The sequence below is a fragment of the Phalangium opilio genome, unplaced genomic scaffold, assembly GCF_054372755.1.
Source record: "Phalangium opilio isolate 3A_F unplaced genomic scaffold, DU_Popi_V2 ptg000038l_1, whole genome shotgun sequence".
Lineage (NCBI taxonomy): Eukaryota > Metazoa > Arthropoda > Arachnida > Opiliones > Phalangiidae > Phalangium > Phalangium opilio.
The window spans coordinates 1,571,826-1,589,407 of record NW_028324161.1 but is presented as its reverse complement, the minus strand read 5'-3'; the positions used below and the strand labels follow the sequence as shown (position 1 = coordinate 1,589,407).

Sequence of the window (17,582 nt, the reverse complement as noted above, 5' to 3'; positions counted from 1 at the left end):
GGACTAAATTAGAATTTTACTCGTTTAGATAGCCAGATCACATACGAAATTAGCATTTTACGCATTTGGTTAGCCATGTCACGAAATAAATTAGTTTTATCATTTTAGCTAAGCATATCACAAAAAAATTAGGAATTGAGTGTAGTCATATCACAGATGTTCATGAACTAAATTAGGATTTAATCAGAATTTACAGTTTCTTTTAGACCTTTCCTTAAAGAGGGGGCTGACTTTTGTTTCTTTGCCAAAATGCTTTGCTCTTAGTAGAAGTTGTAGCCCTTTGCCCCGTAGAGTTAAAAAACTTTCCGTTAAATTGGTTAATATTATAGTTCTTATTTGATAATTTTCAGGGATAAGTGATTTTGCTAACAGGGTTTCCCAATATTTTACAACTTCCTTATTCTCAACTATAGCTTTTTTTGCCACCTGTTTCCTGTCACAATTGTTTTCTAATAAAGTTTGGCTTCCGTAAAATTTGGAAGCAATTTGGTTAGTCACTATAACATGTCGTATGTGATACAGTAACCCACCCCGATTATTTTGGGTCACCCAAGCTGCAATATTGAGGCCCGGAAGCTCTTTATTTAAACACTGTTGAATCTCTTCATACGATCACTTTATGGCCATAGAAATGACAAATCCCCAGCTATATTTAACTTTATTTGAAACAGATTTCAGCGTAGCACCAGCTACATAATAAAGGACTTGTTTATCTTTTAAATTTTCCAAGGAGCCTGCCCGGGCATCTACTAAAGATGAGGGTGTATTTGTGCAATTTCCGTCCAATATATCTTTCTTTTTTATGTGAATATGAAGAAGATCTAAAACATTCTTTAGAAAAAAAGCAGCACAAAACCTCTTATCATATTTTGACAGTAAAGCAAATATCTGAAAATCAAATATAGAAAAAATGCAGGTTGTCTTAAAAAAATTAATATGAATAGTCAAGAGAAATTACCGGGGTAGATATTGATGATAGATACGCTATTGCATCATCAAGAAACTGCTCGTTTGATTGCAACTCTTGCGCTAGACCCCAAAACGATTTTGACGTTTTTAACATTCCGATTTTGAAAGAAAAAGCGTTAAAACCATTTTCCAATCTGGTTGCGCATCTTCCTTTCCCTATGTTAATCAGTTCATTGATAATCAAGGTTTTATTGGGGTCTGCGTTTCTAGAAAAATCCGGCGACTCAAACTTTTCCAATCCCTTGTTAAGTGTGATATTGAAGTCATACATCCTGTAAATAAATTGATCTTGTTAAGTTTTTTTAAAATTTCATGAATGTATTAGGCATAAATTAAACATTAATGACCACAGAAATTTTTCTAGTGGTATTAATAATAATTTGCGCCTAAGAAGTTTCTTATTTTACTTACGTAAAAGACATAGAGACACTATGGTTTCTATTTTTTTTCATTTATATTTGAACTTTTTTGTCACAACTTTCTGCATTTTCACAGATAGATGTAGGGGGAAAATTATCGCAGCAGTTAATTACATTATCAATGAACTCAAAAACCTCCAGCTCATCATAGGGCTCATTAGGACCGCAGTCTTTGTCAATTCCATAATAATTTATATCTCTACTTTCGTCAATTCGCTTCTTCTTATTATTCGAAATACTAGAAAATTGAAACAAAATTGAGTAACGTAATAAACAAATTGAAACCTTTGAAAATGATTAATAATCGTAAATTCACACTTCAAAACAAAAAGTCTCAGAGACTCAGACTGACAGTAAGCCAAGGCTTAAAAATATTGGGCCCTTACATATGTTCTCTAACACCGTACCTCAAAAAATCACCATATTTTATTAATTAAATAAATTAAAATACAAATACCAACCTTTCAAAGTAGTTGTGATCATTGTGGGTTTCTTTTTTCCCTTTTTCATACTTCGTCTTTCACTTACTCAACAGTCGTTACACGAGCCATCATGGAGCCATTTTGAAAAAAGTTAAACGACCTTGGCCGTACCCGTTTTTTTATTTACTTTTTTACAGAGCAAACGTGCTAGAGAGAGGAATCTACCCCGTTTACCAGTCCCTTTAGAAATCCAGTGTTCATGACGCCACTGAGCCACCAACACTTGATAGCCTTCGAGACCGAATTCAGCAAGCGGCTGCTCTCGTTTCTCCCGAAAAAGAAAACTGGGAATTTTGTTGTCGGCAATGTGTCAATGTTGACGCAAGACATTTTGAACATTTAATTTAATGCTTTGTTATTAAAAATGAATTTGAAGAGTTTAATGTTTAAAGTTGGAAAAGTTTGATTAACTTCAATTTGGGCTATTTGGTTTCCGCAAGTGACATCTTTTCTTTCCTAATTAAAATCCGTCATTGATTACACTTATGCATTTCATTTCTCTACATCAAAACTGAAACCTTTCATATTAAGTGGAACTGAAGTGAACTGATCCCAATAGCGCCTGTAAATTCCTTAAAATTTCACTGCATAACACCAATGCGTAAGGGGAAGTATCTCGACTGGACGCCGGCGCAGTTTCCACCCGGTATACTACCGATGTGAGTAAGGAGAAACAACAGGCGTATCTTTCATTTCAAACGTCAATATTAGGCAAGTCTCTCAAGAATGTTTAATTTTCAGTTTTGCCGCTCTTTAGAACTGGAAAACTATTGTTCCGACTGTTGCTGGTCGACTGGCTGAAAATGTTTTGACCTGATGAATTTTGTCATAAATGAACATTTCGAAATATTAAATTTCCCGCGAATTTACAACTCGAAATTCACCCGTAGTTCACGTTACATCTCATAGGTGGCGTAAAGTATTTTATTTCAATTGAAATTATTTTCTGTCGGTGTCGGGAGGCGAACCTGCGATGTCCCAATCCATATTAGACGTCAGTGAAGACGCCAGATACTCTACCAATCGACCCACGCTCGCTCAGTATGAAACCCGAGTTAAGTTAGACTGTAGAGTAGAGAGAGGTAGGATGTGGATCCCCCCCTCCCCGACACCCGCAACTAGCTGCAGCTTAAGCCTGACTTCCGGAGACGAGAGAGGGAGAGGGTAGAGAGAATTTTCTCTATGGAGGGTGGCGGGCGCTTAATACTTTTTAGCAATGTAATTTAAATCAATGAAACATACTCATTTAAAGTTAAATAATTATAATTAGCAAATATGATTATTATATTTAAAAAAATTATATTATTTAAGTAATAAATTTAACGATAGTTGTGTTGAGATCCAATAGAGGGCAAAATGAGATGTCAAAAATAGACTGCAAATTCCGTCTAGAGGGTCGCCTGCTTCTGCTTATGGCAAAGTCTAAAAGGCTTAACGGATGATAGTTTAATCAGGTGTTTAAATGCAACTTAATTCCGGCGATACCATTAATGACAAACGCAATCAACATACTCATGGTTTAATTAAGGTTAATATGAAAAATTTAAGGCTCCATTTGAATTGCTGAAAGATAATTATAAAATTAAATCAACAACTCAACGATAACAGGAGTAAGAAATGCGAAACTCCACTTAAGTAAAACGAAATTAACGTATTCAAGGATTGATTACGTTAATATCAAGGTATCAAACAAAAAGTATTTAATTTTAATTTGGAATTTCAATTTAAATGTATCCCAGTTTCTTAAAAACCCATTACGAGTCTGCTACTCAACGTTGCCACCTCCAGTCTCTGCCAAGTGATTTAAACTTCACACCTTCTCTAATGAGGAACTCAATTAACGAGATTTACAAACTGACATCATCCTTAAATTAAGTTATCATTCTAAAAACTGTGCTACTTAAGTATAAATAAAAAGGTATTGAAGGTTAAAATAACGTTACTCTGAATGTATCAAATGAAAATCTACAACTTAAGCTTCTCCATAAAATGAACATTAAGATAACTAGGAATAATACATAGTTTACAGACTTAGAGGATTCATTGCATTTACACTGGGAGGCCTGGGCTTTAAGTGTAACACAAGGAGGCCTGACTCACTGGGTGAGTCTAAAGCGTTTAATCTAACGTTACCTAGGAAAACAATAAAAAATGGCCAGTTTGCCAACGATAAAAGCTACAGAGATTATATCTGGTGCAACCGACCAACGAAAACCACTACGTTGATCATTTTGTTTGTTTAAATTAGTTGTAAAATAATAATTGATAGATTGAATCACACGATAACTAAACCCTGTCAACAAACCAACCAATATTTTTTATTCCCGCTCTTGCAATAATTTTTATTAGGTAACAGTTACCTTTTTAGTTACTATTTATTAGCCAACGATAACCGCTATTTAGAATAAATCTTTTTCTTAAAACTAGATACATTTTTGATGTTTAATGTAGATGAATTCAAACTACGCATTAGTTTTCTAGACTGGCTCCACCAGCCAACCACCGCTATGATGTAACGGTATTTTTCTACTAAACGCTTATTCCCCGTTAACATTCTACTACTATTAAGTTGGGTTTTAAATTTAACCCTAGATTGTAATAATTAACTCGGAAACGTAATTTGCCATACCTAGTGAGTCATATTTATTTAAAACAATGAATTAACTGTTATTATGCTACTATAGTATTTACTATTTCGGCGTTCTATTGGCCGGTGTTTCTATGCGCATAGGTTTTTGGTTTTAATTAGTCCCTAACAACTAGTGGACTAATATCTTAACTTAAACTTAACAATATATAATATACGCGACATAATGATTACGTGTATACGCGACAAAAATGATAAACTTGGCGCGACACAATCCACAAAATATCATGCAACCCTAAGCTAACGATGCCAGTTTTATCTACTATTATTTATACTATTATTATCTACTATTATTTATACTATTATTATCTACTATTATTTATACTATTATTATCTACTATTATTTATACTATTATTATCTACGATTACTGTTCTGTTATTGTCTTTAACGGTAATTAAATTAATGAGTACTCATCACTGTTTCGTGTTAGAGAGAGAGGCGGTGTCTTGGTGTTGAGTGGCGAGTAGTTGCGGCATCTTGGCTAGTTTTAGAAGTTTAGGAACTGTGGTATTCGGCTCGCAGTTGGTGACGGCAGTTGGACCATGGTCAGACGGCAAGGAACCTTCGGGAACCCGGATAAAGGTTGGCGACCAGCGCTCGGCTTTTAGGGTTAAGTTCAGGAACTCGGCATTGTCAGGTAGTCGTGTCCGGCCGGAGCGAGCGATTAAGAACTTAAGAGTTCAAGTCCAAATCCAAGAGTGATTATTGTTAGCCGCTTCATCTCCCTTTTTTTATAATATGGTATCTGGTCGGTTCTTGGGCTTCTAGGACCTCCGGATGATCTTATTGGCCAATAATCAACCAGTCCACAAGAGGCGCTTTCTATGATTTTCGGGTTGACATCCTCTCTCTGAGTGTTTGCTAGGTCACGACCCGCACTCGTGACCCTTCTATGATATTGTAAAGGGTTTGTTTCTCTCTCTCTTGCGATGCACGTGCACTTGTGACCTTTCGATAATATTGTAAATGGTTTTGCACGTGCACTTGTTACCGTGTCTAATTTTTAACTCTACTGGCATCGTACTGGCAAAGCGTTCTTTCTAAAGGTATATTTTAATAGCATGCAAAATAACAATACCCGTAAATAATCTCTATGACCCTAGGTATGGCAGTTTTTTGGTTTTGAAAATTAATACGTGAAAAGGGAAAAGGATAGGCTATAGTCAACTTTCTATTCTACTATATTGAGAGTGGAGTGAAAAACATGTTTATCACGAGGTCTAGTAACGAACTATATTTAAACTAGGGTGAAGTAAATAACTTGAGGTAAAAATCAATATAATTTAGGCATAATAATAAATGTAGTAAAATATTTTGCTACAAGCTGCACTATAAGAAAGGAATCTATGAAGAAATGACCCGATTACCGTCTTTCACTGATATCGCGATATTGTTGTCGTTATGACAGTCGGCTCTATCAAGAACCTAAAACTAATCATTACAATTTCAAGAAAAAAGCGGAAGAGCCATAGGATAGGTGTCAATCGTTAATAATAGCTAAGTTTCAAATTATATTCGGACGAAAGTTTTATAAAAATGTTAAACTAGAATTAATTTAAGGAGCAGTCGATGAAAATAATTAATATCAATTATTATATTTAAATTAGTAAAGAATTTTACCTCCGCTAAGGGAAACTTCTTTAGCCAAAATTAATATAAGACAAGTAATGAAGATCGCAAAAGAAGTAGATAGGCTCTGCATTTCATAGTTAGGATATAGCGAGTAATAAAGACCTTATCCTATTTATTACCACGGATAGATTTAATTTAGAAGTGGATAAGAGAGTAATCTGGGCGCGTCAAAGTCCCAGATCACCTTCCCCGGGACGGAGGGGGGGGGGTTTAAAAGAAGAGTATTTTTCGCCGTCCCCGTCAGCAACGTCATGAAAACGTAGTTTTAAAGAGTCGATAAGATAATTTAAACTTTTCGATACGTGTTGGAGGGAGGGGCTCTATACTGCGCTATGTATGAGTCGTACTGAAGTAAATACTAACCGTTCCCATTCCTACTTCTAAAATTAAATCTATCCCTGTTATAATATATCAAGGAATATCAAAAGTTTATCTAGGCCAAGGAATGATATTGTTGTTACGAAACGTTTGTAAGAACCGAGTAGAGATTTCGATTTAGGATATATGACAAACGAGAAATCTTGTGAGACTCGTTTTCTAACTGGTATTCAGCTTCTTTTCCTTGGCTAATACTCTCTGCAGTATTTTCCATTTGTTAGTATGAAAAGAAATATTATTATAATTTTTTTTTCTTGAAAATATAAAACGAAAATATGGGGAATTAATTTTGGATATTTGTTGCGTTTAGTAGGTTTGAAGCTATAAAGCTTCATTTCATTTCGATATTCTATGAATTACACTATATATATATATATATCCAAAATGCTAATTTGGGCATTTCAGGATAAACAAGACGGCCCAAGGGCTCGTAATAGTAGCCGTATCGTACGAGTAAATAGCCCCTCTTTACCCTACCCTAATGAGTGGATAACCCCTCTCTACCTTGCCCTAATGAGTGTGTAGCACTATCTTTTACAATGCTTAAATGATTTACCGTACATAAGATCAGAGTGAATAGCCCCTCGATGCCCTACCCTAACAAGCTCAGAAGTATCCGACCCCGAAGATACAAGTTCAGAAGTATCCGACCCCAAATTTATTTACTTCTATTATTATTCTAATAGTGCAACACAATAATAGAAGTGAGTGAGTAGCCCCTCGTTGCGAATTCTTTAACAGCGCAATCATTCAATAAATTTACTTAAGTTATAATTTTCAAACTTTTCCTTATTATCTTAAGATGAATTTCGTCCCGAAACATCTTTAATTAAAATAAAACGTAAAAAAAAATTATTTCGTGTGGAATCGAACTTGCGACCCATGGTTCTGCCGTGCAAAACTCAATATCTCTAACCGATATACCACGCGTAGGGTTCGAAAATTACGGTAATTTTGGAAAATGGTAAATTACGCCGTAATTTACCGCGTAAATTACCGTTCATGGTAATTTACGAAAATTCAAAAATAAATTATATTGATCGTTTATAAGCTAAATAATGAAAAATATCACTTGAACATAGCTATACTTTTTATAGCATATAGTATCGTGCATTATTTAACACCGAGTTTGGATGTTTGTAGCTCAAAATACTTTTGAACCGAAACATACATTTTTTTCTTCTTACCTATTTTGCGAATTATTGCTATTTATGGTTTTAGAACCAAATTCTAGAGACAGGCCGATACCAGTTTAAACCGATACCGATATATCGGTATAGCCAAATATCAGTACCGATATTGGTATCGGTATCTGCCCATCTCTAGTAAATTCAAACAACTACATGGTTTCTAGCTGACGCAAAGGAACTCGACAACAAGAATAGACAAGAAAATAAAATTTCATTTTCTTGATCAAATTTTTTACACGCTTGCCGTTCGACTTTGTACGACCTCTGGTATGACTTACTCATGTCCCATGAGAAGAAATAAGTGCGCCTGCGCCGGTAGAGCAAAATATGGAGCTTTTAGACCATTTTCCAAAAGAAAGAAATGAGAATTCGGTGGTAAATTACCATTGCGGTAATTTACCAGCGTAAATTACCACGGTAATTACCAGGGTAATTACCGTTTTCGTAATTTACCCGAGAAAATCGTAAATTACAGTTACCGTGGTAAATTACCGTGTAAATTACCATGGTAATTTACCGATTTAGAACCCTAACCACGCGCCCAGTATTCAATCCTCGCCAACATTATTAATACACGCCTGAGCGCGCTCCCCCGAGAATTTTTTCAGTACCTTTTTTTATCTCATTTTAAAAACAGGAATGTTAAAACAGAACATTAATTTTTTACTTAAGTCAAACAAAACTGATTCAGATTATTTTAAAACATTTTAAAACTAGTAATAATATAGTGCCACATTAAAACAATAATATTCCTATTTTTAAAATGTGAACCATTTTATTCCTATTTTTAAAATGTGAACAATTTTATTCCTATTTTTAAAATGTGAACAATTTTATTCCTATTTTTAAAATGTGAACAATTTTATTCCTATTTTTAAAATGTGAACAATTTTATTCCTATTTTTAAAATGTGAACAATTTTATTCCTATTTTTAAAATGTGAACAATTTTATTCCTATTTTTAAAATGTGAACAATTTTATTCCTATTTTTAAAATATGACTCTATTTTATTCCCATTTTTAAAATATGACTCCATTTTATTCCCATTTTTAAAATATGTCTCCATTTTATTCCTATTTTTAAAATATGACTCCATTTTATTCCTATTTTTAAAATATGACTCCATTTTATTCCTATTTTTAAAATATGACTCCATTTTATTCCTATTTTTAAAATATGACTCCATTTTATTCCTATTTTTAAAATGTGGCAATATTTTATTTATATTTTTAAAATGTGGCAATATTTTATTTATATTTTTAAAATGTGGCACTATTTTATTTATATTTTTAAAATGTGAATCTATTTTATTTATATTTTTGAAATGTGTCACTATTTTAGTACTATTTTAAATTAAGATGCAAATTTATTTATATTTTTAATATGCGACGCTATTTTATTTATATTTTTAAAATATGACTCTTATTTTATTCCTATTTAAAAGTGCAAACAATTCAATAAGATTCTAATAATTCGTGATATTCAATCATCTAAGCTACTTCCTCAATCTCAAAGTTTTGCTGGTTTTAAAAACTCGCGGGGATTTTTGAGATTTGAGGTTTTGAAAAGCGACATCTATGCGTGGTGCCCAAATACACCTTGACTGCCTTCCCTGAGATAGCGCGCTTAGGCCTGTATTAATAACAAATTTACTTTTGTTAAAACTTTAAAACTTTTTTCTCGTTATTTTAAGATGAATTTCGTCTCAAAACATCCTTAATTAAAATAAAATTTAAAAAAAAGTATTTCCTCGTGTGGAATCGAACTGCGACCCATGGTTCTGCCGCGCGAAAGGCAACGGCTCTAACCACCATACCACGAGCCTAGTTGTTCAATGCAATTTCAAGATATATTTTTTTATAAAGCTCGCGCATGCGTATCAGATTCTTGGTCACACCAAAACTTCAGCGCAACACCGCCGGTATTCCACTGGGGAATTTTATATCGTTTCCCTCTCGTGGGCCCGTATATTTCTATTGACACCCGAGCGTGCTCGACGGGCTTTAAGTCTTCCGTTTATAAAAATATAAAAAGTATGCAAAAGTAAAAACTCAATTTCCAACATGACCTGAATTAAATAAATTATTTAAATTTGGTTCTCTTTGAAATGACATAACGGTTCATAGTGATTATTTAGTCCTAGATTAATATTATTATTACATTATACAAGCAAATCAATCATCAAATAAATATTTAGTACTTCTTTAGTATTTTGAAAGAAAAAGTTACCTTAAAGCATAAAGTCACAAATGTGACGAACAAAAGGACTCGACTGCCTCGAGCACGACGAGCAGTCCCAATCCTCCAAGAAAATCAACCATGAGAGCCTCTCGTCTGCTACAGACGTCACAAACACGTGATAGCTGTGACTTCAAAGTCTGAAAACGAGCGCCGCGCTGCGTCTAAATCCCGCGAATTAAAATGCCGCATTTCGAAAATAAAGAAATTCCCATACTCGGGCCTTTATTCTTATATAGGAGGTAGTGATAGTTCGTATTCTGCAATTTCGACCTTTGGTATATTTGTTTTGCGATTGGGTATTGTTTCATTCCAAGACTTCACCAGGTTTCTTTTGGGTGACTTTTTGGGTTAATTTCGGTTTATTACGTCGAAGCAAACAAAATCCAATTTCTAAAAACATCATGTCCATAACGAAAAATTACGGGAACAAAGTCTGTCATTAAAAAGTAATGCAATATAAGTAAAAGCTGGAAATTATTAATGGAACAAATAAAAAGCAATTGTTTCACAAAATTAATGATAGTGCATAGAGTAAGGAAGTGGCCATTTCTATCGATCCCTATTGTGTTTCTAATGGAACCCTTATCGTCATTCCAAATCGTTGGAAACTACTACTGTAAAGTGTTGTTCGTCAATAAATCTAACGTCTTGATTGAACGCTACTTTCGTCATGAGACTCGGGAAGGAAAGGTCTCGTGTGTTGGATATCTATAGTTTGAAATTTTTTGTGACTTACACTATTAAAAAGAGCACGAACAACGGACTTCCTGGTGAATTCGCTATGACTCAGATATGTTCGTGAAAGTCGTGATTAAATGAGTAAGTATTACATATGCTTGGATAAGCTGTTTTTCTTCTTCAAACCTCGTTATTTAGTATGGTCAGGATTGTTTATTTGAACCTCAGTAGTATTTGGCCAGTTAAGCTTTGGTCTGGTCATTTGAACCTCGGTAGTATTAGATAATAAAAATTATGTGAGGTAAGTCAGGTTAGGTAACGGTATGATGAATACTTAATAGTAATAGGGGATGTACCTTGTATCAGCAGTTCCCAGAAGAGCAGTTTGCAACAGCGATTCCCTAAAAAGGTGTGTTGTTCAAAACTGCTGTTTTTGAAATAGCGGCTGCTATTTTAGGGATATAGCAGTTTCCAACTCGAGTGTTGAGCACTTGTAAAGCCTAAAGATTAAAAATAGATCATGATACGCTAACTTAACTAAACCTTACCTGGCCTGATACTATTGAGCATCAAATAACGCCATTTAGGGAACCGCAGTTATGATAATCGTTGCGACGGGATCCACTCATAGGCATGCACTAAATGGGTTAAGAATTCTAGTAAAACATTGCTATTTCCGAAAACAGAACCTTTTTTTCTGAAACAGCAGTTTTGAACTACGCTGCTTTTAATTTTTCTGGAACCGCAATTGCTATTCAGGAGCTTCTGTTACAAAGTACACAATAACTGGACTTCTCAGAAGTTAATGAAAGTTCCTTTTGAGGAGTCTGAGCATAAATGATACATTTTCATACTGTCATCCGATCCGTACTCAAAAATTATCCACAGGAAGTGCATGTTAAATCGTATTATATCTATAACTTTGATTATAAGCAATCCGCTATCCAACAACTTGTGGATTACTTAGCGAAAATGCGTAGATTTAATTAAAAATTGTCCTATAGTTTATTAGAAACAAAATTAAATAAATTGTTCGGTTATACTACATATCATAAATAAGCAATTACGTGTCTGTAAGCCAGATTGAACAGTGAATTTAATATTGCAGAAAATAATAAGAGACGAAAATGTGAAAAGGGAAGCGTTAAATGGGCAAAATTAATTAAAACAATATTAAAACTGAAAGTTTTAAAGACATGATTATAAAACAACAAGACGATTCCATTGAATAATTGCCTAGGAATCAAAGCACAGGGCCGCCATATTGGGAGAGTTGCTTTGCGCGTAGAGGCAACGTCAGATGGAGCTCTCGTTTTACTACAAACTGGAGGCTAGTCGACTCACACTGGCGCTTGCGGTGCTTCTAAGCGCGATCGATATAGCCTAATATGGCGGTCCGGTCCCTGTACTGTTTAATTTACCTATGGCATTACAGGATTGGTCTATTTTTAGTAATATTACCATGTTTTCCACCAAAATTACTTCGCGAAAAATATTTCATGATGAATTTTAGTCATCTTTTTTATAACAGTAAACATAACGTGTTAGGTTGATTTAGTATACATTTTACATTTACTTTAACAGACTACAGTGATATATATTCTATTTTCTAGGGAGAATGAAATTGAATAAAAGTCATCTTTATTCGGTTAGACACAATAAAGAACAGAAATTGTGGTTTTAAAAAAGGCGCTCATTTTGATTTTAATTTATTTTTAAACGCATACTTCCGTAATTTCATAAAAAGGCAATTGGTTTCAGTAAGAAAAGGCTACACTGTCCCTGAATAAAAACAACTTTTTAATGAGAAATCTATATATATATGTAAAATCAAGTTGGACAAAAACTTCGATGGGCTGGTTTGCCGGCCTTCACTCACCGAATGGCTGGATACACGTGAAAATAATATATTTATTTATATATATTTAGGATTTATTTCATTTTGACAATAACTAGCTTATAATTCGAAATCTCAATATTTGTAAATCACGACGTAAGAAAAAGTGCCGCTGGTTTGTCGGAGTTCAATCGCCAAATGGTTGCATATTCGTGAAAAATTTGCAGTGACAGCCAAAGTTTCTCGACCATTTTTTGAAGACTATTTGTTCGATAGGTCTGAAAACGGTTTTAAATGAAAGGTTGAACATTAAACTGGTGCCTTTTGCAGTTTCATTAAAAACAATTAAGTTGAATACCCTGAAACTGAACTAGCTTAAAGATCAAGAATAATTGATCTAGCTTAGCGATCAAGGGTAATTGATCTAGGTTAGCGATCAAGGGTAATTGATCTAGGTTAGCGATCAACGGTAATTGAAATAGGTTAGCGATCAACGGTAATTGAACTAGGTTAGCGATCAAGGGTAATTAAACTAGATCAGCGATCAAGGGTAATTAAACTAGCTTAGCGATCAAGGGTAATTGAACTAGGTTAGCGATCAAGGGTAATTGATCTAGGTTAGCGATCAACGGTAATTGATCTAGGTTAGCGATCAACGGTAATTGAACTACGTTAGCGATCAACGGTAATTGAACTAGGCTAGCGACCAAGGGTAGTTAAACTAGGTCAGCGATCAAGGGTAAATAAACTTGGTTAGCGATCAAAGGTAAATTAGGTTAGCGATCAAGGGTAAATTAGGTTAGCGATCAAGGGTAAATTAATTAGGTTAGCGATCAAGGGTAAATTAGGATAGCGATCAATGGTAATTGAAATAGGTTAGCGATCATGGGTAATTGAAATAGGTTAGCGATCATGGGTAATTGAAATAGATTAGCGATCAAGGGTAATTGAAATAGATTAGCGACCAAGGGTAATTGAAATAGATTAGCGATCGAGGGTAATTGAAATAGGTTAGCGATCGAGGGTAATTGAAATAGGTTAGCGATCGAGGGTAATTGAAATAGGTTAACGATCAAGGGTAATTGAAATAGGTTAACGATCGAGGGTAATTGAAATAGGCTAGCGATCAAGGGTAAATTAGGTTGGCAATCAAGGGTAAATTAGGTTGGCGATCAACGGTAAATTAGCCTGGCGATCAAGGGTAATTGAAATAGATTAGCGATCAAGGGTAATTGAAATAGATTAGCGATCGAGGGTAATTGAAATAGGTTAGCGATCGAGGGTAATTGAAATAGGTTAACGATCGAGGGTAATTGAAATAGGCTAGCGATCAAGGGTAAATTAGGTTGGCGATCAACGGTAAATTAGGCTGGCGATCAAGGGTAATTGAACTAGATAAGCGATCAAGGGTAAATTAGGTAAGTGATCAAGGGTAAAATAATTTAGAAATCAAGGGTAAATTAGGTTAGCGTCAAGGGTATATTAGGTTAGCGATCAAGGGTAATTGAAATAGGTTAGCGATAGGGGTAATTGAACTAGGTTAGCGATCAAGTTTCCACTGTGAAAACGAAGGGAAAGCTATTTGAGTTGGAGTGGGCGTTGATTGTCATGTCAACCAGTCAGGATTGAAACTTTAAATAATGAACACGGAAAACCCTTAGACTTGAAAGGAGCGTCTGATTTTCTCCCCTAAGATTTAAAACGCTATTTTCTAAACAAATATAATTAATATTAAGACTGAAGTGATAGATATTAATAAAAACTGTCTTTGCAGACAAAGACGAGAAAACGTAAGAGATAAGTTTATAAATTAATTGCCTGAAGTACACATATTCAAATTTTGACTTTTGAAGACATGATTATAAAACATTAAATATTTGAAAATAATTCATATCTTAGTTTTTTTTGAAAATAATTCATATCTTAGTTTTTTTCACCAAAATTTTATTTGCCGAAAATATTTTCCAACATTATTTTAACAAGTACTTTGCTCTTGATAATAGTTCTAGAAATAAAAATGGCATTTCCAAGAATATTTTAAGGCTAAAAATATTCTTGGAAATGCCCGGGTATTAGCTTGATACCAGTGTTTTTTCTTTTCTTGACTGTGTTATACTTTTTAGAGTCGAAAAGATCTGAACCTTGATAGTGATCTTTCGAGAGCTATATAAAAAGGTCATGTTTAAAACTTCGACAACTTAAAATTATCTAACACGTTTTGTTAGGTCTCACTACTAAATTTATTCTTTCAGCTTTTAACGATTTTCAGTATATTTTATTCTACAGGGCCGGTAGGCCCTTGTAGATATGACTTGATACCGTTTTGTAACGTTAAAGTAATATTCACCCGCTTTTGCTAATTTCCTATGGAGATTAACATGGGTTTTTCGTGATATTTCCCCACCGATAACTTAAAAACTACAGCGAAGATACTTTTCGGAATTATCTTAAATTAACAATTAAGTATTCAGGGTGTGCTATCAGCCAGTTTGATCAAAACAATTAAGTCTAAGTATGTTAATTTTAGTTAATTACAGAAGTACGGCTTTGACCATCGTGATTGGACATAATAATTAGTTATATCTCTTGGAAAACTCAGTGTTACTAAGTATCTGTAGTGTTGTGGTTATCACGTCCGCTTCACGCGCGGAAGGTCCCAGGTTCGAGCCCTAGTAGATACATGTATTGACCATCGTGATTGGACATAATAATTAGCTAGATCTCTTGGAAAACTCAGTGTTACTACGTATATGTAGTGTGGTGGTTATCACGTCCGCTTCACACGCGGAAAGTCCCAGGTTCAAGCCCAGGTAGATACATGTTTTAACCATCGTGATTGGACATAATAATTAGTTAGATCTCTTGGCAAACTTAGACTAACCACGTTTCTGTGGTGTAGTGGTTATAATAAATATTTAACAATTATTTCACTTCACTTGGTTTAATAATGTGACATAGGTAGCGTGATTTTTCCCTACTTTCAAAACCATTAAACTAAGTAATATTAGAAGTTCAACAGATTGTCTAAAAAAGATGTTAAAAGCCACTGTAAATGGTGCATAAATGCCTAATATTCCCTTAATACTTGCAAATAATACTAGTAAATGGCGTGAATTGATCATAGAAATGGGGTTAAAGTACACCCTAAATGATGTCGTTTTTGGCACTGGAAAAAACAGCATATATGGTGTTTGAACGCACCATTATATTTTAGAGTGCAAATGTATGACGGTAAAGCAAACATAATTATTCAAAATTTAATTGCATTAAGACTGAAGTAACAGATATTATATAAAAACGTCTTAGTTTGGACCAAGGCCGAAAAAACAAACGATATGTGTGAGGTTTGTCAATTGACTGAAGTTTCAGATATTGAAATTTTTTCTAGTTATTTTTATCCACTCAATCCTTAATAAATATTTAATTCAATCAACTGATTTTACTGTTAATCGATCTAGTCCCTCTAAATTAATTGAAAAAATTACATATCTACGCTTTTTCAAGAACAATTACATTTTCCGAAAACATTTTATCATGAAATTAATTGTTCTTGAAAAAGCGTAGATATGTAATTTTTTCAATTAATTTAGAGGGACTAGATCGATTAACAGTAAAATCAGTTGATTGAATTATATATTTATTAAGGATTGAGTGGATAAAAATAACTAGAAAAACACATATATCGTTTGTTTTTTCGGCCTTGGTCCAAACTAAGACGTTTTTATATAATTCTCCTTAAGAGTCGAATACTGAAACCTAACTGATTTTTTAATAGAAAGTAAAATGCAAATGCGTATTGTTTTTAAATCTTAGCAGATATTTTACAATAAAATATTTTCACTAAAGGTATTTTGATGAAAAAACTAATTAAGATAAGAATTTTTTTTAAATATTTAATGTTTTATAATCATGTCTACAAAAGTCAAAATTTGAATATCTGTTACTTCAGGCAATTAATTAATTTATAAACTTACCTCTTACTTTTTCTCACCTTTGTCTGCAAAGACAGTTTTTATTAATTTCTGTTTGTCTTAATTAGTACCACTACTACTACTACTACTCTTATAAAACGTTAAATTCCATCCATGCAATGTAGCTGAATTGAAAAAAATAGTGAGATAATGTACCCAACAGTTGAGCCATCTTTTTCATTGGAGGTCACCCGTTTCGGCACAGTTTTGTTTTATACGCCATAAAAACCTGTAGCCCCTTTCCGCACAATTTTTCATGCCTCTTTTCCGCACCGTTTGCTTGTAAAATATTTTTATTTTTTGTTGATCACATTTTAAAACCCTAAAACTTAAGCTGCTGGCCCATTGAACCGAATTCCGTTGGACCAAATTAAGCCAAAATGTGAGGTTTCAATGCAGTTTTTACCAACGGAATTAAATAAGATGGCCCCGACCAGATTGGATCCCCATCGTTTGTAAGGCTCCATCTAACGAGAACATTCTATATTTGGAATAGGTATTAGTTACCCATAATTCCTATCCATTTTAAATCACCAATAAATCCCTATCACTTTTAAAAGCAACAATGAAAATCAAAAATGAAAGAAACTCTTCATTAGTGAATAGCCGCTCGACGCGCTGCTTTTAACAGTGCTTAAATGATAACTCAGAACCATTAAATAACTCTTATTACCAAGAACGGATTCAGATAAGATGACCTAAGTCGCGAGATTTTACGCTTCAACTCTTACCCCGGTGACAATGGACAAGTAAACCCCACCCCTTTCTTGCCCGTCATTGCTCTGCGCTATCCTGTTGAATCCCCTGGGGATAGGTCATACAGACGCGAATGACGTATTCCGACTATAGAAATAGCAAACTTAGAGCAAAGAAAATAGTAAATGGAAGCTGCACGCGGTGCTGAAAAGGAACGAAGGTTGTTTTAATTGCCATGAACAAGTAAAAGGTGTTGAATCTGTCTTGATAGATTTTGAATACGTGTCTCTACGTGAAAATCTTTCGTTCTATAATTATTTCTAAATCGAATCAGGTGTGCTATACTTATGAATCCCTTTTAAAACCACTAATAAAAATCCCAAATGAGTGAAAATTACCATTAGTGAATGACTCTTCGACGCTTTGTCTTTAACAGTGCT

At 34.1% G+C, this 17,582-nt stretch overlaps 1 protein-coding gene, 1 long non-coding RNA gene and 1 other non-coding gene across 5 annotated transcripts; 1 reads left to right on the top strand and 2 right to left on the bottom strand.

Annotated features, from left to right (window-relative positions):
- Positions 1-365: 365 nt before the first annotated feature.
- On the bottom strand, positions 366-1,971 carry LOC149682586 (uncharacterized). The gene is made up of 4 exons (XM_089834406.1): positions 1,850-1,971; positions 1,381-1,626; positions 959-1,241; positions 366-888 (listed from the first exon to the last, which is right to left on the bottom strand). Exons 2-4 carry the CDS (start codon positions 1,419-1,421, stop codon positions 613-615), a joined length of 600 nt encoding a protein of 199 aa, XP_089690532.1. The 5' UTR covers positions 1,422-1,626; positions 1,850-1,971; the 3' UTR covers positions 366-612.
- A 7,803-nt stretch (positions 1,972-9,774) lies between these two features.
- On the bottom strand, positions 9,775-11,085 carry LOC149682585 (uncharacterized). Of its 3 annotated transcripts, XR_016365497.1 has the most exons (3): positions 10,995-11,085; positions 10,697-10,906; positions 9,775-10,393 (listed from the first exon to the last, which is right to left on the bottom strand). It is a non-coding gene; the product is annotated as an uncharacterized LOC149682585 (long non-coding RNA). The 3 variants fall into 3 exon arrangements; XR_016365498.1 differs by having other exon boundaries at positions 10,470-11,075; XR_016365496.1 differs by having other exon boundaries at positions 10,697-11,075.
- A 3,998-nt stretch (positions 11,086-15,083) lies between these two features.
- TRNAV-CAC (transfer RNA valine (anticodon CAC)) lies at positions 15,084-15,156 on the top strand. Its single transcript has one exon. It is a non-coding gene; the product is annotated as a tRNA-Val (tRNA).
- The last annotated feature ends 2,426 nt before the right edge of the window (positions 15,157-17,582 follow it).